General features: G+C 48.1%; 1 protein-coding gene across 3 annotated transcripts in view; it reads right to left on the bottom strand.

The window, feature by feature from the left end:
* MARS1 (methionyl-tRNA synthetase 1) overlaps positions 1 to 25,951 on the bottom strand; it is a 314,707-nt gene that overhangs the window by 122,478 nt on the left and 166,278 nt on the right. Inside the window, exons 1-2 of one of the 3 annotated variants that reach the window (XM_063952361.1) lie at positions 14,812 to 15,039; positions 6,882 to 6,972 (exon numbers count right to left, since the gene is read on the bottom strand). In XM_063952361.1, coding sequence (XP_063808431.1) covers positions 6,882 to 6,972; positions 14,812 to 14,914 — 194 coding nt within the window. In that variant the 5' untranslated portion in view covers positions 14,915 to 15,039. Of the gene's footprint in view, positions 1 to 6,881; positions 6,973 to 14,811; positions 15,040 to 25,951 lie in introns of those variants that run through there. The other 2 variants (XM_063952362.1, XM_063952367.1) reach the window with 2 other exon arrangements.

Genomic DNA, 25,951 nt, shown 5'->3' on the forward strand with positions numbered 1-25,951 from the left:
GTGGCAGGCCTGCCACAGAATGTGCAAGTTGAATTGTGTTACAAATCCAACGAGCAATCGACTGCTTAGAAGCAGGTGCGCCCAACTTGTTGGGTGCATACAATATAAACAGCGAGTCAGATTTTCTGACTCCAGCCGTCCTTGCAATGTATATTTTTAAGGCTCTGACAACGTCCAACAACTTGGAGTCCTCCAAGTCGCTAGTGGCCGCAGGCACCACAATAGGTTGGTTCAGATGAAATGCTGATACCACTTTAGGGAGAAAATGCGGACGAGTCCGCAGTTCTGCCCTATCCGAATGGAAGATTAGATAAGGACTTTTATAAGATAAAGCCGCCAATTCAGATACTCTCCTGGCAGAGGCCAGGGCTAGTAACATAGTCACTTTCAATGTGAGATATTTCAAATCCACCTTTTTCAATGGTTCAAACCAATGGGATTTGAGGAAATCTAAAACTACATTTAGATCCCACGGTGCCACCGGAGGCACCACAGGAGGCTGTATATGCAGTACTCCCTTGACAAAAGTCTGGACCTCAGGGACAGAGGCCAATTCTTTTTGGAAGAATATTGACAGGGCCGAAATTTGAACCTTAATGGATCCCAATTTGAGACCCATAGATAATCCTGATTGCAGGAAATGTAGGAAACGACCCAGTTGGAATTCCTCCGTCGGAACCCTCCGATCCTCGCACCACGCTACATATTTTCGCCAAATGCGGTGATAATGTTTCACGGTGACTTCCTTCCGTGCCTTAATCAAGGTAGGAATGACTTCTTCTGGAATGCCTTTCCCTTTTAGGATCTGGCGTTCAACCGCCATGCCGTCAAACGCAGCCGCGGTAAGTCTTGAAAAAGACAGGGACCCTGCTGTAGCAGGTCCCTTCTCAGAGGTAGAGGCCACGGTTCGTCCGTGAGCATCTCTTGAAGTTCCGGATACCAAGTCCTTCTCGGCCAATCCGGAACCACTAGTATTGTTCTTACTCTTCTTTGCCGTATGATCTTCAATACCTTTGGTATGAGCGGCAGAGGAGGAAACACATACACTGACTGGTACACCCAAGGAGTTACCAGTGCGTCCACAGCTATTGCCTGTGGATCTCTTGACCTGGCGCAATATTTGTCCAGTTTTTTTGTTGAGGCGAGACGCCATCATGTCTACAATTGGTCTTTCCCAACGGTCTATTAACATGTTGAAGACTTCTGGATGTAGACCCCACTCTCCCGGATGAAGATCGTGTCTGCTGAGGAAGTCTGCTTCCCAGTTGTCCACGCCCGGGATGAACACTGCTGACAGTGCTATCACGTGATTCTCCGCCCAGCGAAGAATCTTGGCAGCTTCTGCCATTGCACTCCTGCTTCTTGTGCCGCCCTGCCTGTTTACATGGGCGACCGCCGTGATGTTGTCCGACTGAATCAACACCGGCTTTCCTTGCAGGAGAAGTTCCGCCTGGCTTAGAGCATTGTAGATTGCTCTTAGTTCCAGAATGTTTATGTGAAGAGACTTTTCCAGACTCGTCCATACTCCCTGGAAGTTTCTTCCTTGTGTGACTGCTCCCCAGCCTCTCAGGCTGGCGTCCGTGGTCACCAGGATCCAATCCTGAATGCCGAATCTGCGGCCTTCTAATAGGTGAGCCTTCTGCAACCACCACAGAAGTGACACCCTTGTCTTTGGTGACAGGGTTATTCGCAGGTGCATCTGCAGATGCGACCCTGACCATTTGTCCAACAGATCCCTTTGGAATATTCTTGCATGGAATCTGCCGAATGGAATTGCTTCTTAAGAAGCCACCATTTTTCCCAGGACTCTTGTGCATTGATGTACTGACACTTTTCCTGGTTTTAGGAGGTTCCTGACCAGATCGGATAACTCCTTGGCTTTTTCCTCTGGAAGGAAAACCTTTTTCTGAACCGTGTCCAGAATCATTCCTAGGAACAGCAGACGAGTTGTCGGGATTAAATGGGATTTTGGAATATTCAGAATCCACCCGTGTTGTCTTAGCACCTCTTGAGATAGTGCTAAAGCTGTCTCCAGCTGTTCTCTGGACCTTGCCCTTATTAGGAGATCGTCCAAGTATGGGATAACTAATACGCCTTTTCTTCGAAGAAGAATCATCATCTCGGCCATTACCTTGGTAAAGACCCGAGGCGCCGTGGACAATCCGAACGGCAGCGTCTGAAACTGATAGTGACAGTTTTGAACAATGAACCTGAGGTACCCCTGGTGTGCGGGGTAAATCGGAACGTGTAGATACGCATCCTTGATGTCCAAGGATACCATAAAGTCCCCTTCTTCCAGGTTCGCTATCACTGCTCTGAGTGACTCCATCTTGAACTTGAACTTTTTTATGTAGAGGTTCAAGGACTTCAGATTTAGAATAGGCCTTACCGAGCCATCCGGCTTCGGTACCACAAATAGAGTGGAATAATACCCCTTTCCTTGTTGTAATAGGGGTACTTTGACTATCACCTGCTGAGCGTACAGCTTGTGAATGGCTTCCAACACCCTCTCCCTTTCGGAAGAGACGGTTGGTAAGGCAGACTTCAGGAAACGATGAGGAGGATCCGTCTCTAATTCCAACCTGTACCCCTGAGATATTATCTGCAGGATCCAGGGGTCTACCTGCGAGTGAGCCCACTGCGCGCTGTAATTTTTGAGACGGCCCCCCACTGTCCCCGAGTCCGCTTGAGAGGCCCCAGCGTCATGCTGAGGTTTTTGCAGGAGCCGGGGAGGGCTTCTGTTCCTGGGAAGGAGCTGCCTGTTGGTGTCTCTTCCCTCTTCCTCTGCCTCGTGGCAGGTACGACAAGCCCTTTGCTCTCTTATTTTTGTAGGAGCGAAAAGGCTGCGGTTGAAAGGTCGGTGCCTTTCTCTGTTGGGGAGTGACTTGAGGTAAAAAAGTGGATTTCCCGGCAGTAGCCGTGGCCACCAAGTCTGATAGACCAACTCCAAATAACTCCTCCCCTTTATACGGCAAAACCTCCATGTGACGTTTTGAATCCGCATCGCCTGTCCACTGTCGTGTCCATAAGGCTCTTCTGGCTGAAATGGACATAGCACTCACCCGAGATGCCAGTGTGCAAATATCCCTCTGTGCATCACGCATATAGATAAATGCATCCTTTATTTGTTCTAACGACAGTAAAACATTGTCCCTATCTAGGGTATCAATATTTTCAATCAGGGATTCTGACCAAACTACTCCAGCACTGCACATCCAGGCAGTTGCTATAGCTGGTCGTAGTATAACACCTGCATGTGTGTATATATTCTTTTGAATAACTTCCATCTTTCTATCTGATGGATCCTTAAGTGCGGCCGTCTCAGGAGAGGGTAACGCCACTTGTTTGGATAAGCGTGTGAGCGCCTTGTCCACCTTAGGGGGTGTTTCCCAGCGCGCCCTAACCTCTGGCGGGAAAGGGTATAATGCCAATAACTTTTTTGAAATTATCAACTTTTTATCAGGAGCAACCCACGCTTCATCACACACGTCATTTAATTCTTCTGATTCAGGAAAAACTGTTTGTAGTTTTTTCACACCATACATAATACCCTGTTTTACGGTATCTGTAGTATCAGCTAAATGTAACGCCTCCTTCATTGCCAAAATCATATAACGTGTGGCCCTACTGGAAAATACGTTTGAATTTCTACCGTCGTCACTGGAATCAGTGCCCGTGTCTGGGTCTGTGTCGACCGACTGAGGCAAAGGGCGTTTTACAGCCCCTGACGGTGTTTGAGGCGCCTGGACAGGCATTAATTGATTGTCCGGCCGCCTCATGTCCTCAACTGACTGTTTAAGGGAAGATAAACCATCACGTAATTCCACAAATAAAGGCATCCATTCTGGTGTCGACCCCCTGGGGGGTGACATCTGCATATTTGGCAATTGCTCCGCCTCCACACCAATATCGTCCTCATACATGTCGACACCACGTACCGACACACACCGCAAACTCACAGGGAATGCTCTAATGAAGACAGGACCCACTAGCCCTTTTGGGGAGACAGAGGGAGAGTCTGCCAGCACACACCACAAAGCGCTATATATACAAGGGATATCCTTATATTAAGTGCTCCCTTATAGCTGCTTTAATATATATATATATAGCCATTAATGTGCCCCCCCTCTCTGTTTTACCCTGTTTCTGTAGTGCAGTGCAGGGGAGAGACCTGGGAGCCGTTCTGACCAGCGGAGCTGTGACAGAAAATGGCGCCGTGTGCTGAGGAGATAGGCCCCGCCCCTTTTTCGGCGGGTTCTTCTCCCGCTATTTTTCCAGTCAGGCAGGGGTTAAATATCTCCATATAGCCCCTATGGGCTATATGTGAGGTATTTTTAGCCTTGTATAAGGTTTATATTTGCCTCTCAGAGCGCCCCCCCCCAGCGCTCTGCACCCTCAGTGACTGCCCAGTGAAGTGTGCTGAGAGGAAAATGGCGCACAGCTGCAGTGCTGTGCGCTACCTTATGAAGACTGAGGAGTCTTCAGCCGCCGGTTTCCGGACCTCTTCACGCTTCAGCATCTGCAAGGGGGTCGGCGGCGCGGCTCCGGGACCGGACTCCACGGCTGGGCCTGTGTTCGATCCCTCTGGAGCTAATGGTGTCCAGTAGCCAAGCAGCAAATCCACTCTGCATGCAGGTGAGTTTACTACTTTCCCCCTAAGTCCCACGTTGCAGTGATCCTGTTGCCAGCAGGACTCACTGTAAAGAAAAAAAACCTAAACTAAACTTTCTCTAAGCAGCTCTTTAGGAGAGCCACCTAGATTGCACCCTTCTCGTTCGGGCACAAAATCTAACTGGAGTCTGGAGGAGGGTCATAGGGGGAGGAGCCAGTGCACACCACCTGACCTAGTAAAGCTTTACTTTTTTGTGCCCTGTCTCCTGCGGAGCCGCTATTCCCCATGGTCCTTTCAGGAACCCCAGCATCCACTTAGGACGATAGAGAAAGGAGTATGATGGACTATGATTATAATACATAATGGATACCTATACCTATATGGATAGTCGTATTTTAAGATTACACTGACTGTGTGTAAGTAACCATTGGCAGTATCTGGGAACATTATATTTACCATTATGTGATGCAATTGTTCTAACCAATATTACCTAAATAAAGAGATACCAACTATCCCCAGACTTCTAAAGATCTCTTTTGTAGACAATGAAAAAAACAGCAGAGAAACTTTTACTGCACAGTCTGTAGAGGAAAGAGCTCACTTAATGGGGAAAATATAGGGATAGCTGTAGTGGAAAAAGATTTGGGGGTGCTTATAGATAATAGGCTTAATAACAGTACACAATGTCAAAATGCAGCAAATGCGGCTAGCAAAGTCCTTGCGTGCATAAAACGGGGTATTGATACAAGGGACGAGGATGTAATCCTGCCGTTGTACAAATCATTGGTACGTCCGCATCTGGAATATTGTGTTCAGTTTTGGGCACCATATTATAAAAAAAGATATCGGGGAACTCGAAAGAGTGCAAAGGCGTGCTACTAAGCTGATAAAAGGGTTAGAGACACTGACGTGTGAGGAAAGGCTCACTAGGTTAAATATGTATTCCCTTGAAAAGAGGAGACATTATTAATATCTTCAAATATGTAAAGGGTCAATACAAAGAGTCAGCAGGGGATTTGTTTATTAATAGAAGTCTGTATAGGACACGTGGGCACTCACTGAGGCTAGAGGAGCGAAAATTCCGTACAAATTGTAGGAAAAGGTTGTTGTTTCCGTAAGGGCAATAAGGATTTGGAACTCCCTGCCAGAGAAGATAATAATGGCGGACTCTGTAAATGCAGTGGACAGTTTTCTAGCTGAGAAAAGTATCCGAGGCATTAGCATTTAATATATTGACATTATGTATATGGGAGTGATACGAAATATAGTTGTCAATATGTACGAAACCATTAATTCGGCTGGTGCATTATAATGTGCACTGCTTAATACAGAATACAGGTTGAACCCGATGGTCTTTTTGTCTTTTTTCAACCTCATTAACTATGTTACTATGTTACTCCAGTAACTTTGATCTTTTTAATCTTTGGGGAAGCTCCAATATCTGTAATAGCAGCAATTTTAGATAGTAATGGTCTATTGACAGAGTTTCCCAAACTCTGCCATTACATGCCAGGTTTTAAGGATATCCATGCTTGAGCACATGTGATTTGATCAGTACCTTAGCCAATTTGATTTAACCAGCTGTACTCCAGCATGGCTGTTCTTAAACCCTGAACTGTAATGGCAGAATTTGGGAAACTCTGGGGTGTGATGTACAGAGACTGGGATCATTGCTTCAACACTGCAGACGTACTACCAGAACTTGTGCATGGACAACTGCAAAAATAAAGCTCTAACCCAAAGCAATCAGATTGCTGTTAACCATTTTCTTGTACAATTTAGAAAGTATATATACGTTAGTATTCATAACTATACCCTGTACATAGGATCACCCATTAGAACTCCTAAAGTCTTAGGCAGACAGCCTGGTGGTCATCAAAAGGCATTAAGTTGCCCAGCACCATAGCTTCTAGTCTACTGTATGGTATGCGTTTAACATACCGACTGTCGGGATCCCATCGGTCGCAATACCGACACCGGAATCCTGACGGGGGTACAATGCCGCCGCCAGATTACCAGCGACGTAGGTGATTCTCCCTCTGTGAGGGTCCACGAACCTGAGGCGAGCCACCGTGCCCGCACAGGAGTCCTCAATGTGCTCGCCCTACTGCCGGCATTCTGGCGGACAGGATGCCGCTGTCAGTATAGTCACAGCTGGCATCCTGTGCGCCAGGATCCCATACCGATCCCCTACTGCATGACTGGGAACAGAAATACCTAACTAACCACCGCTTTAAGTGTCTAAGAACAATTTTGATTAAATACTCACCTACAAATTGCATTAGATGAGAAAAGAAAAGCGCCATTATCAAGCTGTAGTGCTGGCAGCTTTGCTTGTGACAGGAAGGGCACAACTCTATCTGAGTGAGAAATAATATAAAGGGTCACATACTATGCATGTCATTTGTAACATTACTGCAGAACGTAAAACATTCATGGAATTTGCCCACTTTTTAATATTTCAAAAGTCTGCGTATTCTGGTGGGAGGAGATGTACTGGGTGCAGCTACCAACTGTGTCATCAATACATAGATACATGTGCATCTCATTTTAGACCCATATGAAAAAAAAAATATATATTTTATGATTTGTCACGTAAAAGGACTTGTATTCACTACATTCTCAGAGGTGGCGATGACTGGGCCATGGCCTATGCTTTCAGCAGTATATCGTTTTGCACCTTTGAGATCGCTTTTATAGGGGCAGATGGGTTTATGCCAATATAATAAAAACAATAATACACACATAAGGGATACATGTAAAAGGGTCTCAGAATTCCTCATTTAAAAAAACTGAACGAGACTTGATCAAATATTTAAAGAGAATATTGAAAAGGCAGAAATAAATGAAAAGGGAGGGATATTAACGTAATGTCATGCAGGAATCTGAAGTGAAGTTTTTATCATTTCTGTTATGTATATTTCTAGTTCAATACACAAACCTGCACAAATAGTAGCAGAGTGCGTTCCAGGGGCATGCGTCTACATTAAATATAAACTGATCTTATAGAACCAGAAAAACGGTGCCTATCCTTGACAAAGTCACAGGAAGTGACAAAAAGCATGGGGCATGTCTGGTGGGGCATTTGATTGCTGGATGGGGACGTCAGGATCAGAGCAAGGCCAGCGGGATAGTACTTTCACTAGCCATGTCAACAACTACTCCCTTAAGTAACCCGGTGGTGAGCAGAGAAAGCTACCGAGCCCGAAGCATAGCGAGCAAAGTACGTGATGGTACATTTCAGGTACAGGTTGAGTATCCCATATACAAATATTCCGAAATACCGAATTTTTTGAGAGAGACTGAGATAGTGGAACCTTTGTTTTCTGATGGCTCAATGTACACAAACTTTGTTTAATACACAACGTTATTAAAAATATTGTATTAAATGACCTTCAGGCTGTGTGTATAAGGTGTATATGAAACATAGAGGTGCACCAATATTTATCTTGACAGACATATATATCCCACCATTCTTCGCAGGCATAACGGCGTATGCTTGAAGAAAATTCCAAAGGACAGCTCTTGCAGTAAGAGCTGTTCTTTGCTATGATAGGAATTCCTGGAGTCCTATCTGCGCATGCGTGGGCAGACATGTGCCACTGGGAGGGATCTATTTGAAATGCTGGAGTAGCCCATAGACACCATCTTAACCAACGGGGGTGCGGGGATAGGCGGTGGCAATGGAGGTCAGAGTGGAGGAAAGGATGAGGCAGAATGGGGGTCATTGGTGACAGACAGACATATCTATATATATATATTATATATATATATATAAAGAATTTACTCACCGGTAATTCTATTTCTCGTAGTCCGTAGTGGATGCTGGGAACTCCGTAAGGACCATGGGGAATAGCGGGCTCCGAAGGAGGCTGGGCACTCTAGAAAGATTTCAGACTACCTGGTGTGCACTGGCTCCTCCCACTATGACCCTCCTCCAAGCCTCAGTTAGGATACTGTGCCCGGACGAGCGTACACAATAAGGAAGGATTTTGAATCCCGGGTAAGACTCATACCAGCCACACCAATCACACCGTACAACTCGTGATATGAAACCCAGTTAACAGTATGAAACAACTGAGCCTCTCAACAGATGGCTCAACAATAACCCGATTTAGTTAACAATAACTATGTACAAGTATTGCAGATAAACCGCACTTGGGATGGGCGCCCAGCATCCACTACGGACTACGAGAAATAGAATTACCGGTGAGTAAATTCTTATTTTCTCTGACGTCCTAGTGGATGCTGGGGAATCCGTAAGGACCATGGGGATTATACCAAAGCTCCCAAACGGGCGGGAGAGTGCGGATGACTCTGCAACACCGAATGAGAGAACTCCAGGTCCTCCTCAGCCAGGGTATCAAATTTATAGAATTTTGCAAACGTGTTTGCCCCTGACCAAGTTGCAGCTCGGCAAAGTTGTAAAGCCGAGACCCCTCGGGCAGCCGCCCAAGATGAGCCCACCTTCCTTGTGGAATGGGCATTGACAGATTTTGGCTGTGGCAGGCCTGCCACAGAATGTGCAAGTTGAATTGTACTACAAATCCAACGAGCAATAGTCTGCTTAGAAGCAGGAGCACCCAGCTTGTTGGGTGCATATAGGATAAACAGAGAGTCAGATTTTCTGACTCCAGCCGTCCTGGAAACATATTTTCAGGGCCCTGACCACGTCTAACAACTTGGAGTCCTCCAAGTCCCTAGTGGCCGCAGGCACCACAATAGGCTGGTTCAAATGAAACGCTGACACCACCTTAGGGAGAAACTGGGGACGAGTCCTCAATTCTGCCCTATCCATATGGAAAATCAGATAAGGGCTTTTATAAGACAAAGCCGCCAATTCTGATACTCGCCTGGCAGAAGCCAAGGCCAATAACATGACCACCTTCCACGTGAGATATTTCAGATCCACGGTTTTTAGTGGTTCAAACCAATGTGATTTTAAGAAACTCAACACCACGTTGAGATCCCAAGGTGCCACAGGAGGCACATATGGGGGCTGAATATGCAGCACTCCCTTTACAAATGTCTGAACTTCAGGTACTGAAGCTAGTTCTTTCTGAAAGAAAATCGATAGAGCCGAGATCTGTACCTTAATGGAACCCAGTTTTAGGCCCATATTCACTCCTGCTTGCAGGAAATGCAGAAATCGACCTAGTTGAAATTACTCAGTTGGGGCCTTTTCGGCCTCACACCATGCAACATATTTCCGCCATATGCGGTGATAATGATTTGCTGTAACCTCTTTCCTGGCTTTAATAAGCGTAGGAATGACTTCCTCCGGAATGCCCTTTTCTTTCAGGATATGGCGTTCAACCGCCATGCCGTCAAACGCAGCCGCGGTAAGTCTTGGAACAGACAGGGCCCCTGCTGTAGCAGGTCTTGTCTTAGCGGCAGAGGCCACGGGTCCTCTGAGATCATCTCTTGAAGTTCCGGGTACCATGTTCTTCTTGGCCAATCCGGAACCACGAGAATTGTGTTTACTCCTCGCTTTCTTATTATTCTCAATACCTTTGGTATGAGAGGCAGCGGAGGGAACACATAAACTGACTGGTACACCCACGGTGTCACCAGAGCGTCCACAGCTATCGCTTGAGGGTCTCTTGACCTGGCGCAATACCTCTCTAGTTTTTTGTTTAGGCGGGACGCCATCATGTCCACCTGTGGACGACCCCACTGATGTACAATCATTTGGAAGACTTCTGGATGAAGTCCCCACTCTCCCGGGTGGAGGTCGTGTCTGCTGAGGAAGTCTGCTTCCCAGTTGTCCACTGCCGGAATGAACACTGCGGACAGTGCTAGTACATGATTTTCCGCCCATCGGAGAATTCTTGTGGCTTCGGTCATTGCCATCCTGCTTCTTTTGCCGCCCTGTCGATTCACATGGGCGACTGCCGTGATGTTGTCTGACTGGATCAGCACCGGCTGGTGTAGGAGCAGGGATTTTGCTTGACTTAGGGCAATGTAGATGGCCCTTAGTTCCAGAATATTTATGTGAAGGGAAGTCTCCTGACTTGTCCATAGTCCTTGGAAGTTTCTTCCCTTTGTGACTGCCCCCCAGCCTCGCAGGCTGGCATCCGTGGTCACCAGGACCCAGTCCTGAATGCCGAATCTGCGACCCTCCAGAAGATGAGCACTCTGCAGCCACCACAGAAGAGACACCCTGGTTCTTGCAGACAGGGTTATCAAGCGATGCATCTGAAGATGCGATCCGGACCACTTGTCCAACAGGTCCCACTGAAAGATTCTGGCATGGAACCTGCCGAATGGAATTGCTTCGTAAGAAGCTACCATCTTTCCCAAGACCCGCGTGCAGTGATGCACCGATACCTGTTTTGGTTTCAGGAGGTCTCTGACTAGATAAGACAACTCTCTGGCTTTCTCCTCCGGGAGAAACACTTTTTTCTGGACTGTGTCCAGAATCATCCCCAGGAACAGTAGACGTGTCGTCGGGACCAGCTGTGACTTTGGGATATTCAGAATCCAGCCGTGCTGGTTCAGCACTTCCTGAGATAGTGCTACTCCCACCAACAACTGTTCTTTGGACCGTGCCTTTATTAGGAGATCGTCCAAGTACGGGATAATTAAAACTCCCTTTCTTCGAAGGAGTATCATCATTTCCGCCATAACCTTGGTAAATACCATTGGTGCCGTGGAGAGTCCAAACGGCAGCGTCTGGAATTGGTAATGGCAATCCTGTACCACAAATCTGAGGTACTCCTGGTGAGGATGGTAAATGGGGACATGCAGGTAAGCATCCTTGATGTCCAGGGAAACCATGTAATCCCCCTCGTCCAGGCTTGCAATAACCGCCCTGAGCGATTCCATCTTGAACTTGAATTTTTTTATGTACATGTTCAAGGATTTCAAATTTAAAATGGGTCTCACCGAACCGTCCGGCTTCGGTACCACAAATAGTGTGGAATAGTAACCCCGGCCTTGTTGAAGTAGGGGTACCTTGATTATCACCTGCTGGGAATACAGCTTGTGAATTGCCGCTAGCACCGCCTCCCTGTCTGAGGGAGCAATCGGCAAGGCAGATTTTAGGAACCGGTGGGGTGGAGCCGCCTCGAATTCCAGCATGTATCCCTGAGATACTACCTCTGCCTCTAGACAGAAAAGACCCTCCTTTTCCACGCTTGCTTTTCTGGGTCCGAAAGGACTGAACCTGATAAAATGGCGCCTTCTTAGGCTGTGAGGGAACATGGGGTAAAAATGCTGACTTCCCAGACGTTGCTGTGGAAACTAGGTCGGAGAGACCATCCCCAAATAATTCCTCCCCTTTATAAGGCAAAACTTCCATGTGCCTCTTGGAATCTGCATCTCCCGTCCACTGACGAGTCCATAAGCATCTCCTAGCAGAGATAGACAATGCACTTACTTTAGATGCCAGCCGGCAAATTTCCCTCTGTGCATCTCTCATATATAAGACTGAATCTTTTATATGGTCAATCGTTAGCAGAATAGTGTGTCTGTCTAGTGTGTCAATATTTTCTGACAGTTTTTCTGACCATGCAGCGGCAGCACTGCACATCCAAGCTGACGCAATAGCTGGTCTAAGTATAATGCCTGAGTGTGTGTATACAGACTTCAGGATTGCCTCCTGCTTTCTATCAGCAGGCTCCTTAAGGGCGGCCGTATCCTGAGAGGGTAGTGCCACCTTTTTTGACAAACGTGTGAGCGCTTTATCCACCCTAGGTGGTGTTTCCCAACGTGACCTATCCTCTGGCGGGAAAGGGAACGCCATTAGTACCTTCTTAGGAATTACAAATTTTTTTATCAGGGAAAAGCCACGCTTCTTCACACACTTCATTTAGTTCATCTGATGGGGGAAAAACTACAGGTAGTTTTTTCTCCCCAAACATAATACCCTTTTTTGTGGTACCTGGATGTAAATCAGAAATGTTTAACACCTCTTTCATTGCCTCAATCATGCAGTGAATGGCCCTGACAGGCATTAGGTTTGACTCATCGTCGTCGACACTGTTATCAGTATCCGTGTCGACATCCGGGTCTGCAAACTGAGGTAGCGGGCGTTTTAGAGCCCCTGACGACCCCTGAGGCACCTGGACAGGCACGAGCTGAGATCCCGGCTGTCCCACATTTGGCATGTCGTCAAATTTCTTATGTAAAGAATCTATACGTGCACTCATTTCTTTCCATAAGTTCATCCACTCGGGTGTCTGCCCCGCAGGGGGTGACGTCCCTTCAAAATGCATCTGCTCCGCCTTCACCTCATTATCCTCATCAAACATGTCGACACAGCCGTACCGACACACCCCACACACACTGGGAATGCTCAACAGAGGACAGGACCCACAAAAAGCCCTTTGGGGGGACAGAGTGAGAGTATGCCAGCACACACCAGAGCGCGCGCTATATATATATATATATATATATATATATATATATATATATATATATATATACACACACACACACACAGGGACTAACTGAGTTATGTCCCTAATAGCTGCTTTTCATATAATATATGTATATATACTGCCAAATTTAATGCCCCCCCTCTCTTTTCCCTCTTACGGTTACTGTATATTGCAGGGAAGAGCCAGGGACCTTCCTTCCAGCCGAGCTGTGAGGGAAAAATGGCGCCAGTGTGCTGAGGAGATAGGCTCCGCCCCTTTTTGGTGGCCTATTCTCCCGCTTTTTATGGAATTCTGGCAGGGGTATTTACCTCATATATAGCCTCTGGGGTTATATATTGAGGTATTTTAGCCAGCCAAGGTGTTATAATTGCTGCCTCAGGGCGCCCCCCCCCCCCCCAGCGCCCTGCACCCTCAGTGACCGGAGTGTGAAGTGTGAGAGGAGCAATGGCGCACAGCTGCAGTGCTGTGCGCTACCTTGGTGAAGACAGAGTCTTCATGCCGCCGATTTTCCGGACCATCTTCTTGCTTCTGGCTCTGTAAGGGGCACGGCGGCGCGGCACCGGGACCGAACACCAAGGACTGGGCCTGCGGTCGATCCCTCTGGAGCTAATGGTGTCCAGTAGCCTAAGAAGCCCAATCCGGCTGCAAGCAGGCGAGTTCGCTTCTTCTCCCCTTAGTCCCTCGCTGCAGTGAGCCTGTTGCCAGCAGGTCTCACTGAAAATAAAAAACCTAAGTCTATGCTTTCTAAGAGCCCCTAGTGTGCATCCAACCTCGGCCGGGCACGAAATCTGAGGCTTGGAGGAGGGTCATAGTGGGAGGAGCCAGTGCACACCAGGTAGTCTGAAATCTTTCTAGAGTGCCCAGCCTCCTTCGGAGCCCGCTATTCCCCATGGTCCTTACGGAGTTCCCAGCATCCACTAGGACGTCAGAGAAATATATATATATATCACAAAATATATTTACTAGAATATGGCAGTGCACTCAGAGAGGGAGAAAGGGAGCGTACGTTTTTATATAGGCACGTACAGAACACAGACACCTCGTTCCTAATCTTCTCCTGGTGCCCCTTCTACTCCTCCTCCTCTGCACTAGTGAAAGAAGGCTCTGCTCTCCCTGCAGAACGCCAGCCACAATAGGGAATCAGACATGAGCGCTGTAGCTGTACCGGCTGTTCTTATCATAACAGCGCCTCGCACGTCTGTCCCCCGTCCCTCCCACAGCAGCAGAAGCTCCTCTCCCAACTTTCACAACTACTGCAGTCGCGCACAAGTGCCATGCCTTTCTAAAGGGACCGCATCACAGTCCGCGGCCAGCGGGCTTACTGTACAGGAATGAGTCAGTTTTACTCATTGCTGCCATCACGTAACTGGAGACAACCGAGACGAGGTGCCCCCTTGAAAGCAGGAGCCTGGCGGCAGCCGACTCCGTTGCCTCCCAGAGTTCTGCCTCTGTATGCCAGTGCATAGTGTAAGTCATCAGTCACTTTGGTATTTAAAATGCATAATAGATATAATCTTTTAAAGAAAGCACACAGTAAAAAACAGGTTGTTGTTTATTACATTTCTATAATAGCATACTGCAAAGATACTGTACATACCCAGAAATTTGCTAAAGCAGTCATACCCTCCCAAGCACACCAGTTACACCCCCATAACGAAAAGTCTTGGTGAAATGCATCTACCCCCTTTCACATCAGTCCTTCCTTTATTGTTTTTTGGGGACCCCTAACTGCAGGAAGCAGCAGCCCCCCCGGGAGAAGTGCGATCGGTTATATGTGAGGCAATCCCTGTGTCCCAGTTGTCCTGAAGCCCTTACCCTCCTGCTGTAACCTCTGGATCTCCGCATCCCTGGCCCACAGTCCAGCAGCAGCCAGCACCTTCACCCCGTGAGGGTTACCATCGCTCACGTACAGCTTCATGCCGCCGCCGCCGGCTCACTGAATAAACTACAGACTACCGGCACCGAGCGCTTTCAATCACAGCTGATGCAACGCACTGGCCACAGCTACATCCACATGGGCCGCGGGGCACGCCGGTATATGTAGTCGTGCACGTCTGGCAAAGCTGATTCTAAGAACCTGCTTTAATTGGGATTAGAACTACAATTCCAATCATGCAAAAGGCGAATGTTACGTTACTGATGCCAGGAACGTGAGTGGGCGTGTTTCCTAGCCATGATTGGCCTGCAAGCGCAACGCTCCGCCGTTTCCTGTAGTAGTGAGTGAGTCGTGTCGTCCTTAGTGCGGTTGTGTGTGTGTTCCCTTCGTGATCAGGACCAGGAAGTGACTGCACGAGTGGGTGTGATGAGATTGACGCAGATATTCCTCCGCTTCTCAATATATTAGGGTTTATAGCTGAAGCTGGTTTATCTGCGAAAAGTTCAAGTGTGTGTTTAGTGGTTTTAGATTATTCAAGGGAATGCTGTGTACGAGTGCCCGTAATTTACAGAGACTGAAGGTATACGTACCTCATGAGACGCTAGGGTGAGGTGAGGAGGTATGCAGTACCCCCTGAAACGCAGGGGTGAGGTCAGGAGGTATGCAGTACCCCCCTGAGATGCGGGGGTGAGGTCAGGAGATATGCAGTACACCCCTGAGACACGGGGGTGAGGTCAGGAGGTATACAGTACCCCCCTGAGACGCAGGGGTGATGTCAGGAGGTATACAGTACCCCCTGAGATGCGGGGAGGAGGTCAGGAGGTATGCAGTACCCCCCTGAGATGCGAGGGTGATGTCAGGAGGTATGCAGTAACACCCTGAGATGCGGGGGTGAGGTCAGGAGGTATACAGTACCCCCCTGAGACGCAGGGGTAATGTGAGGAGGTATGCAGTACCCCCCTGAGACGCAGGGGTGATGTCAAGAGGTATGCAGTACCTACTGAGACACGGGGGCGAGCTCAGGAGGTATACAGTACCTCCTGAGTAGAGATGTGCGGGTTTGTATTTATCCGGATTTTTCTTATTGGCTATCAAAAACGCGTGACACCAGAGAGCCAATAAGGTGCCGTTTTGAATCTGGGTAAATCCGAACCTGTACATCTCTACTTCTGAGATGCGGGGATGGTTGGTTCTATATCGGAGGATGGGGTCAGGAGGTATGCAGTACCTCCTGAGACGCGAATGTAGGGTCTGGTCAGGAAGGTGTGCACTCATCATGTTGACCACCAGAACGAGAACATTCAGAATGTCAGCTGCTGATTTTAGGGTTGTTAGGCTGCATTTAGGGTTGGTTAGGACGTCTATGGAAAAAACATTTGAAACAGAAAGATCTAAAAAGTAGTCTCGCCGAGCTCATTAGACATTATCTAGCCCAGGCTGCAACTGATGCAAATATACAGTATTTATGTGTAAATACCTACATTTTTATGAGCTACATACAAAATATGCCTCAATGTAAATTATAGTCTTGCTATTCCTAGAATCAGAATGTGGAGAGAGTTACATGCACCATAGCTGGATGGGTTTACATGATTAGGATACAAACAGACTATTCTGAACTCTGATGCCCACCTAATTATTCTGTCTCGTTGCTTTACTTCTGCTGCCTCCATCTGGCATTCGCTACACTGGCTCCCTGTCCCAATTAGAATATAAAAAATTCCCTCAATCACTCTGCTCCTCCATACATCTGCTTAATTTCTACTCACACTCCATTCTACCCACTTTGCTCTGCCAATGACTGCTACTTCTGTTCCTCCATGATTACCACGTCCCCCCCCCCCAAAAAAAAAAAAAACACCCAAAAGAAGTATGTAAAAAAATGGGCGTGGCCACGCACCACTATCACCTACCCCTTGTGTCGTCTCTCAGCACACCTTCATTAAATTTTTGCACAGTACGCATGCAGAGTCCCCTTTTTACACAGTGCCAGATACACAATTGCCCCACAGTGCCAGATCCACAGTGACAGATACAATGCCCCACAGTGTCAGCTACATGCCCCACAGTGCCAGTAACATTGCCCCACAGTGCCAGTAACATTGCCCCACAGTGCCAGATACATGCCCCACAGTGCCAGATACATGCCCCACAGTGCCAGTTACAATGCCCCACAGTGCCAGATACATGCCCCACAGTGCCAGATATAAGACCCCCCCCGTCACTCACTGCGTCCGCTTCCTTCCCTCTGCTATGTGAGAGGAGGAGAGCGCAGCGCCTCTCCTGCCCCTCAACGCTCCAGGTCTCCGGCGGCGGCTATGTGGCGCCGGTTCGTTAGCCAATCAGAGCTCGCGGACCGGCAGCCAATAAGGAGTCGGTCCGCAAGCTCTGATCGGCTAACGCGGCTGGAGACCGGACACACGCAGCGCAGGACATTGAGGGGCAGGAGAGACGCTGCGCTCTCCTCCCCTCACATTGCAGCGTGATGGGGGCGAGTGGGGCATGATGCCCTGGCCGCCGGCGCGCGCCCCCCCCCCCCCTCTGCTGGACCGGCCAAGGAGCCCAGGGCACATGCCCCACTCGCCCTGCCCTAGTTACGCCTCTGATCCTTATCTCCAATCTACATACATACCTCCTGACCATCCTGAGGGGAGGAGGTTGGGAGGGAGCTGTCTGCCATCACTGCTCTGCATATTAAAGCAGTTGTGAATGTATGCATCCAAAACTGCTGATAGATGCTGTTGTCGACCTAGCAGCTGACGGCTCTGGGCACGCCCCCAGCATGATGTGCAGTAGAGATACCACCCCCCCCAAGAGCATGACAGATCCAAATAAAAGCTTGAACAAAGAAAAGAAGTGAAACGACTGCATATTTAAAGATTCTTCGCAAAAACCGCACATTTTCCTTCAAACATTAAGGCGCAGGCTCGGTGGGGATCATTAGATCGACAGTGCCTAGGTCAACAATGTTTAGGTTGACCACTATAGGTTGACAGTCACTAGGTCGACAGGGTTGGAAGGTCGACAGGGTTTCTAGGTTGACATGTGCTAGGTCGACAGGTCAAAAGGTTGACATGAGGTTTTTTTGGTGTTCTCTTCGTAGAGTGACAGGGAACCCCAATTAGTGCACCGTGTTCGCTCGCCATGCTTCGGGCAAGGTGCTTCGCTCGGCACAGATTACCATTCTAATTGTAGTCCATGTGGATCGTTAAGTATGAAAAAGTTCAAAAAAAGAAAAAAATTTGGTAAAACTCGTGTCGACCTTTTGACCTGTCGACCTAGCACAGGTTGACCTAGAAACCCTGTCGACCTAATGACTGTCGACCTATAGTGGTCGACCTAAACATTGTCGACCTAGACAGTGTCGATCTTCAGACCGGATCCCGCGCAGGCTACATTTGCTCTTTGTGAAACTTGCATGTCTTATTTTTCTGTAAGTCATGGGGGATATAATGATGTCACCAAACATATAGCTACAGATAAACGTGGAGCTTCTGCTAAGGCTGTCACCCAAAAAGCACCCTTAACCTATTTCTTCAGATAAACAGAGAATGTACTGAAAGCAGAGGATTTATTAACTGGAGATTTGGTAGAACACAGTATTCTGAGTGCTAGCAGCGGTCATGTGAAGCACTTATTTAAAAAAAAAAAAAATTCCAGACTCCAAAATTGAAGAAAATTTGACAAACACAACGCACATATTCAGGGCACAATAGCGCCTGAAGCACTTAAAACTGTTAAGAGTTTTTTCACGCCATGCAAAAATATTTTGTCCTGGCACTAGATGCTCGGTCTGAGGAATTTGATCATATTTCTCTGTTGCGGTTACTTCTCAACTCCCCAAAACAGTACTAATAGTCACTGAATTTCTATATATGGCATCATTAAAATGAAATAACTCTCCAGAGCTGTTTGATGCTTTGCATGTGATGCTTACAAAGCACAACATCAGTTGGAGTATAAGTGTGCTACCTACTTGGCTGACAATGCAGTAAATATACAGGGGAAACATAACAGTGGGAAAAGCAAACATCATAAAGTGTATGCTGTGGCCTGTGCTTGCCATCTGATTCATTTAATGGCAGAACATTTCTGTAAAAGGTTTGCAATAAATGCTGAGGCTTCAGTAATAGATACTTATTACAATAAAAAAAAAAGTGCAGAGAGTGGCATCACTGCATGAATATTTCTCTGACGTCCTAGTGGATGCTGGGGACTCCGTAAGGACCATGGGGAATAGATGGGTTCCGCAGGAGACTGGGCACTCTATAAGAAAGATTTGGTACTATCTGGTGTGCACTGGCTCCTCCCTCCATGCCCCTCCTCCAGACCTCAGTTAGATTTCTGTGCCCGGCCGAGCTGGATGCACACTAGGGGCTCTCCTGAGCTCCTAGAAAGAAAGTATATGTTAGGTTTTTTATTTTACAGTGAGACCTGCTGGCAACAGGCTCACTGCAACGAGGGACTAAGGGGAGAAGAAGCGAACCTACCTGCTTGCAGCTAGCTTGGGCTTCTTAGGCTACTGGACACCATTAGCTCCAGAGGGATCGACCGCAGGACCCGTCCTTGGTGTTCGTTCCCGGAGCCGCGCCGCCGTCCCCCTTACAGAGCCAGAAGCAAGAAGATGGTCCGGAAAATCGTCGGCAGAAGACTTCAGTCTTCACCAAGGTAGCGCACAGCACTGCAGCTGTGCGCCATTGCTCCTCATACACACTTCACACTCCGGTCACTGAGGGTGCAGGGCGCTGGGGGGGGGGGGCGCCCTGAGCAGCAATAAAATCACCTTGGCTGGCAAAATAACCATAATATATAGCCCCAGAGGCTATATATGTGGTAATTACCCCTGCCAGAATACAGAAAAAAGCGGGAGAAAAGTCAGCCGAAAAAGGGGCGGAGCCATCTCCCTCAGCACACTGGCGCCATTTCTCCCTCACAGTTCCGCTGGAAGGAAGCTCCCTGACTCTCCCCTGCAGTCTACACTACAGAAAAGGGTAAAAAAGAGAGGGGGGCACTAAAATTAGGCGCAGTAAATATTATAGCAGCTATAGGGGACATAATTCAGTTAGTCCCTGCATTATATAGCGCTCTGGTGTGTGCTGGCATACTCTCTGTCTCCCCAAAGGGCTTTTGTGGGGTCCTGTCTCCTTTAAGAGTATTCCCTGTGTGTGTGCGGTGTGTCGGTACGGCTGTGTCGACATGTTTGATGAGGAGGCTTATGTGGAGGCGGAGCAGATGCCTATAAATGTGATGTCACCCCCTGCGGGGCAGACACCTGAGTGGATGGACTTATGGAAGGAATTACGTGCAAGTGTCGACTCCTTACATAAAAAATATGACGACATGCCAAATGCGGGACAGCCGGCTTCTCAGCTCGTGCCTGCCCAGACAATTCAAAGGCCATCAGGGGCTCTGAAACGCCCACTACCTCAGATGGCAGACACAGATGTCGACACGGATACTGATACCAGTGTCGATGACGATGAGTCAAATTTAATGTCCACTAGGGCCATTCGTTGCATGATTGAGGCAATGAAAGAGGTATTACACATTTCTGATATAAACCCAGGTACCTCAAAAAAGGGTATTATGTTTGGGGAGAAAAAACTACCAATAGTTTTTCCCCCATCTGAAGAATTAAATGAAGTGTGTGAAGAAGCGTGGGCTTTCCCCGATAAAAAATTGGTGATTTCAAAAAAATTACTAATGGCATTCCCTTTCTCGCCAGAGGATAGGTCACGTTGGGAAACTCCCCCTAGGGTGGATAAAGCGCTCACACGTTTGTCTAAAAAGGTGGCACTACCGTCTCCGGATACGGCCGCCCTAAAGGAACCTGCTGATAGAAAGCAGGAGGCTATCCTAAAGTCTATATATACACACACTGGTGTTATACTGAGACCAGCTATTGCTTCAGCGTGGATGTGCAGTGCTGCTGCTGCTTGGTCAGATTCCCTGTCGGAAAATATTGACACCCTAGACAGGGACACTATATTGCTAACCGTAGAGCATATAAAAGACTCAGTCTTGTACATGAGAGATGCACAGAGGGAGATCTGCCGGCTGGCATCTAGAATAAGTGCATTGTCCATTTCTGCTAGGAGAGGCTTATGGACTCGGCAGTGGACAGGGGATGCAGATTCTAAAAGGCACATGGAAGTTTTGCCTTATAAGGGTGAGGAGTTATTCGGGGATGGTCTCTCAGACCTTGTTTCCACAGCAACAGCTGGGAAGTCAGCATTTTTGCCCCATGTCCCCTCACAGCCTAAGAAAGCGCCGTATTATCAGGTACAGTCCTTTCGACCCCAGAAAAACAGGCGGGGAAAAGGCGGGTCCTTTCTGTCCAGAGGAAGGGGAAAAAAGCTGCAACACGCAGCAGGTTCCCAGGAACAAAAGTCCTCCCCCGCTTCTTCCAAATCCGCCGCATGACGGTGGGGCTCCACAGGCGGAGCCAGGTACGGTGGGGGGCCGCCTCAAAAATTTCAGCGATCAGTGGCTTCGCTCACGGGTGGATCCCTGGATCCTTCAAGTAGTATCTCAGGGGTACAAGCTGGAATTCGAGGCGCCTCCCCCCCGCCGTTTCCTCAAATCGCCCTTACCGACAACTCCCTCGGGCAGGGAGGCTGTACTAGAGGCAATTCACAAGCTGTATTCCCAGCAGGTGATAGTCAAGTTACCCCTACTTCAACAAGGACGGGGTTACTATTCCACACTGTTTGTGGTACCGAAACCGGACGGTTCAGTGAGACCCATTTTAAATTTGAAATCCTTGAACACATACATAAAAAGATTCAAGTTCAAGATGGAATCGCTCAGGGCGGTTATCGCAAGCCTGGACGAGGGGGATTACATGGTATCCCTGGACATCAAGGATGCTTACCTGCATGTCCCAATTTACCTTCCTCACCAGGAGTACCTCAGATTTGTGGTACAGAATTGCCATTACCAATTCCAGACACTACCGTTTGGACTGTCCACGGCACCAAGGGTGTTTACCAAGGTAATGGCAGAAATGATGATACTCCTTCGAAAAAAGGGAGTTTTAATTATCCCGTACTTGGACGATCTCCTAATAAAGGCGAGGTCCAGGGAGCAGTTACTGGTCGGAGTAGCACTATCTCGGGAAGTGCTACAACAGCATGGCTGGATTCTAAACATTCCAAAGTCACAACTGGTTCCTTCCACACGCTTACTGTTCCTGGGGATGATTCTGGACACAGAACAGAAAAAAGTGTTTCTCCCGCAGGAGAAAGCCAAGGAGCTGTCATCTCTAGTCAGAGACCTCCTAAAACCAAAACGGGTATCGGTGCATCACTGCACACGAGTCCTGGGAAAAATGGTGGCTTCATACGAAGCAATTCCATTCGGCAGGTTCCATGCAAGGACCTTCCAGTGGGACCTCTTGGACAAGTGGTCAGGATCGCATCTTCAGATGCATCAACTGATAACCCTGTCTCCAAGGACCAGGGTGTCTCTACTGTGGTGGCTGCAGAGTGCTCATCTTCTAGAGGGCCGCAGATTCGGCATACAGGACTGGGTCCTGGTGACCACGGATGCCAGCCTTCGAGGCTGGGGCGCAGTCACACAGGGAAGAAATTTCCAGGGACTTTGGTCAAGTCAGGAGTCGCCCCTACACATAAATATTCTGGAACTGAGGGCCATTTACAATGCCCTAAGTCAGGCAAGGCCCCTGCTTCAAAACCAGCCGGTTCTGATCCAATCAGACAACATCACGGCAGTCGCCCATGTAAACCGACAGGGCGGCACAAGAAGCAGGATGGCGATGGCAGAAGCCACAAGGATTCTCCGATGGGCGGAAAATCACGTACTAGCACTGTCAGCAGTGTTCATTCCGGGAGTGGACAACTGGGAAGCAGACTTCCTCAGCAGACACGACCTACACCCGGGAGAGTGGGGACTTCATCCAGAAGTCTTCCTACTGTTGGTAAACCGTTGGGAAAGGCCACAGGTGGACATGATGGCGTCCCGCCTCAACAAAAAACTAAAGAGATATTGCGCCAGGTCAAGGGACCCTCAGGCGATAGCTGTGGACGCTCTAGTGACACCGTGGGTGTACCAGTCGGTTTATGTGTTCCCTCCTCTGCCTCTCATACCAAAGGTACTGAGAATAATAAGAAGGCGAGGAGTAAGAACGATACTCGTGGTTCCGGATTGGCCAAGAAGAGCTTGGTACCCAGAACTTCAAGAAATGTTGTCAGAGGACCCATGGCCTCTACCGCTCAGACAGGATCTGCTACAGCAGGGGCCCTGTCTGTTCCAAGACTTACCGCGGCTGCGTTTGACGGCATGGCGGTTGAATTCCGGATCCTAAAGGAAAAGGGCATTCCGGAGGAAGTCATTCCTACGCTGATAAAAGCCAGGAAAGAAGTAACTGCGAACCATTATCACCGCATTTGGCGAAAATATGTTGCGTGGTGTGAGGCCAGGAAGGCCCCTACAGAGGAATTTCAGCTGGGTCGTTTTCTGCACTTCCTACAGTCGGGAGTGACTATGGGCCTAAAATTGGGTTCCATTAAGGTCCAGATTTCGGCTCTGTCGATTTTCTTCCAGAAAGAACTGGCTTCACTGCCTGAAGTTCAGACTTTTGTAAAGGGAGTGCTTCATATTCAGCCCCCTTTTGTGCCTCCTGTGGCACCTTGGGATCTCAATGTGGTGTTGAGTTTCCTAAAATCACATTGGTTTGAACCACTTAAAACTGTGGATCTGAAATATCTCACGTGGAAAGTGGTCATGTTGTTGGCCTTGGCTTCGGCCAGGCGTGTGTCAGAATTGGCGGCTTTGTCATGTAAAAGCCCTTATCTGATTTTCCATATGGATAGGGCAGAATTGAGGACTCGTCCCCAGTTTCTCCCTAAGGTGGTATCAGCTTTTCACTTGAACCAACCTATTGTGGTGCCTGCGGCTACTAGGGACTTGGAGGATTCCAAGTTACTGGACGTAGTCAGGGCCTTGAAAATTTATGTTTCCAGGACGGCTGGAGTCAGGAAAACTGACTCGCTTTTTATCCTGTATGCACCCAACAAAATAGGTGCTCCTGCTTCTAAGCAGACTATTGCTCGCTGGATTTGTAGCACAATTCAGCTGGCGCATTCTGCGGCTGGATTGCCGCATCCTAAATCAGTGAAAGCCCATTCCACGAGGAAGGTGGGCTCATCTTGGGCGGCTGCCCGAGGGGTCTCGGCTTTACAACTTTGCCGAGCTGCAACTTGGTCAGGGGCAAACACGTTTGCTAAATTCTACAAATTTGATACCCTGGCTGAGGAGGACCTTGAGTTCTCTCATTCGGTGCTGCAGAGTCATCCGCACTCTCCCGCCCGTTTGGGAGCTTTGGTATAATCCCCATGGTCCTTACGGAGTCCCCAGCATCCACTAGGACGTCAGAGAAAATAAGAATTTACTCAACGGTAATTCTATTTCTCGTAGTCCGTAGTGGATGCTGGGCGCCCATCCCAAGTGCGGATTGTCTGCAATACTTGTATATAGTTATTGCCTAACTAAAGTGTTATTGTTGAGCCATCTGTTGAGAGGCTCAGTTATATTTCATACTGTTAACTGGGTATAATATCACGAGTTATATGGTGTGATTGGTGTGGCTGGTATGAGTCTTACCCGGGATTCAAAATCCTTCCTTATTGTGTCAGCTCTTCCGGGCACAGTATCCTAACTGAGGTCTGGAGGAGGGGCATGGAGGGAGGAGCCAGTGCACACCAGATAGTACCAAATCTTTCTTATAGAGTGCCCAGTCTCCTGCGGAGCCCGTCTATTCCCCATGGTCCTTATGGAGTCCCCAGCATCCACTACGGACTACGAGAAATAGAATTACCGGTGAGTAAATTCTTATTATTTTATTTTGTAACACTAGTGTAAAACGTGAAAACATGACTTGGGATAGGCTAAGCGCCTACTTTGTGACCACCTTGGAAGAGCAACGTGCTCAATTTGACCCTGAGGAATAAATCATTCTAAACCGCAATATTACTGAGATTTGTGCAACCTACCGTACTTGCTGGAGCTGACCATCAAAGCTGAGGCCTGAACCAGGCTGTCTAGACAATCTGGATCTCCTCTAAAGGCGAGTACACACTAACCGGCGGCGGAACAGCGGCGATGGACGACTATATCATTGAACGATATAGCGTTCAATGATAATAGTGCGTACACGCTAAACGTTCAGTGACGTAATTGCCGCCATTCCCGAACATGCAGCTCAGCCTGACATTGACGGGTTCAGCTGCATGTCAGCTCAGTATTGATGATGGCTGAGCGACGTGTGGGAGCGCGCATCGTTCATCAATCTGACCACCATACACACTGGCCAATTTCAAGCTAAAAATAAACTATGACAACATAAATGTCGTTATCGTTTATTTTTTATGCATAAATCGGCCAGTGTTTACCCCCTTTAGACCTACAGTAATGCAATAGCAGTCACAACAAGTTGATCCTGAAAACTCAAATTTTGACACCCCCTTTATGTGCAGCATTGGTGGGGGAGTGTGTTTGGGCCAAAGAAGCATCACCAGGTCCGGGGACACGTACACAATGGGCTCCCAGTCAATCCAGTTCTGAGTCTGTATCCTCTCCACTGTCGTATTTATAGTGTATGCAGTGCACACGGAGTTCAGGGGGCCCACACCGCACAACCTTCACCCATTTTTTTCAATACTTACCCTCCGGTGTCCCACATTGGCAGCAGCAGCGCTGCAGAAATCACAAGGAAAATGTTGCGGTGGCCATTTTTCTGGAAATTTGCGCACACACAGTAGGGAAAATTGCAGCCGTGCATTGATAACAATGTTACTAAAAATGGCCACCAAGTTACCGAATGTTAAAAAAAATTTTTTAGGGACTGGAGCAGATGTTTGTTTTGGGTCCGATTTTGGACATTTATCCAGCCTCAGACCACAGAACTCAACCCTCAGACCTCCTCCCCCTTCACCCATTGGCCTGCAGCGGTGGAGGTACAAATTTGCAGAGCCAGAAGTCTAGACCAACCTCTATTCGGGAAGCCGCGGCCTCAATAGCTGCTGTCCGTCTGTAAGATGCTGAGAGGTGTAGCTATCC

This window comes from Pseudophryne corroboree, chromosome 2 (genome assembly GCF_028390025.1).
Source record: "Pseudophryne corroboree isolate aPseCor3 chromosome 2, aPseCor3.hap2, whole genome shotgun sequence".
Classification (NCBI taxonomy): domain Eukaryota; kingdom Metazoa; phylum Chordata; class Amphibia; order Anura; family Myobatrachidae; genus Pseudophryne; species Pseudophryne corroboree.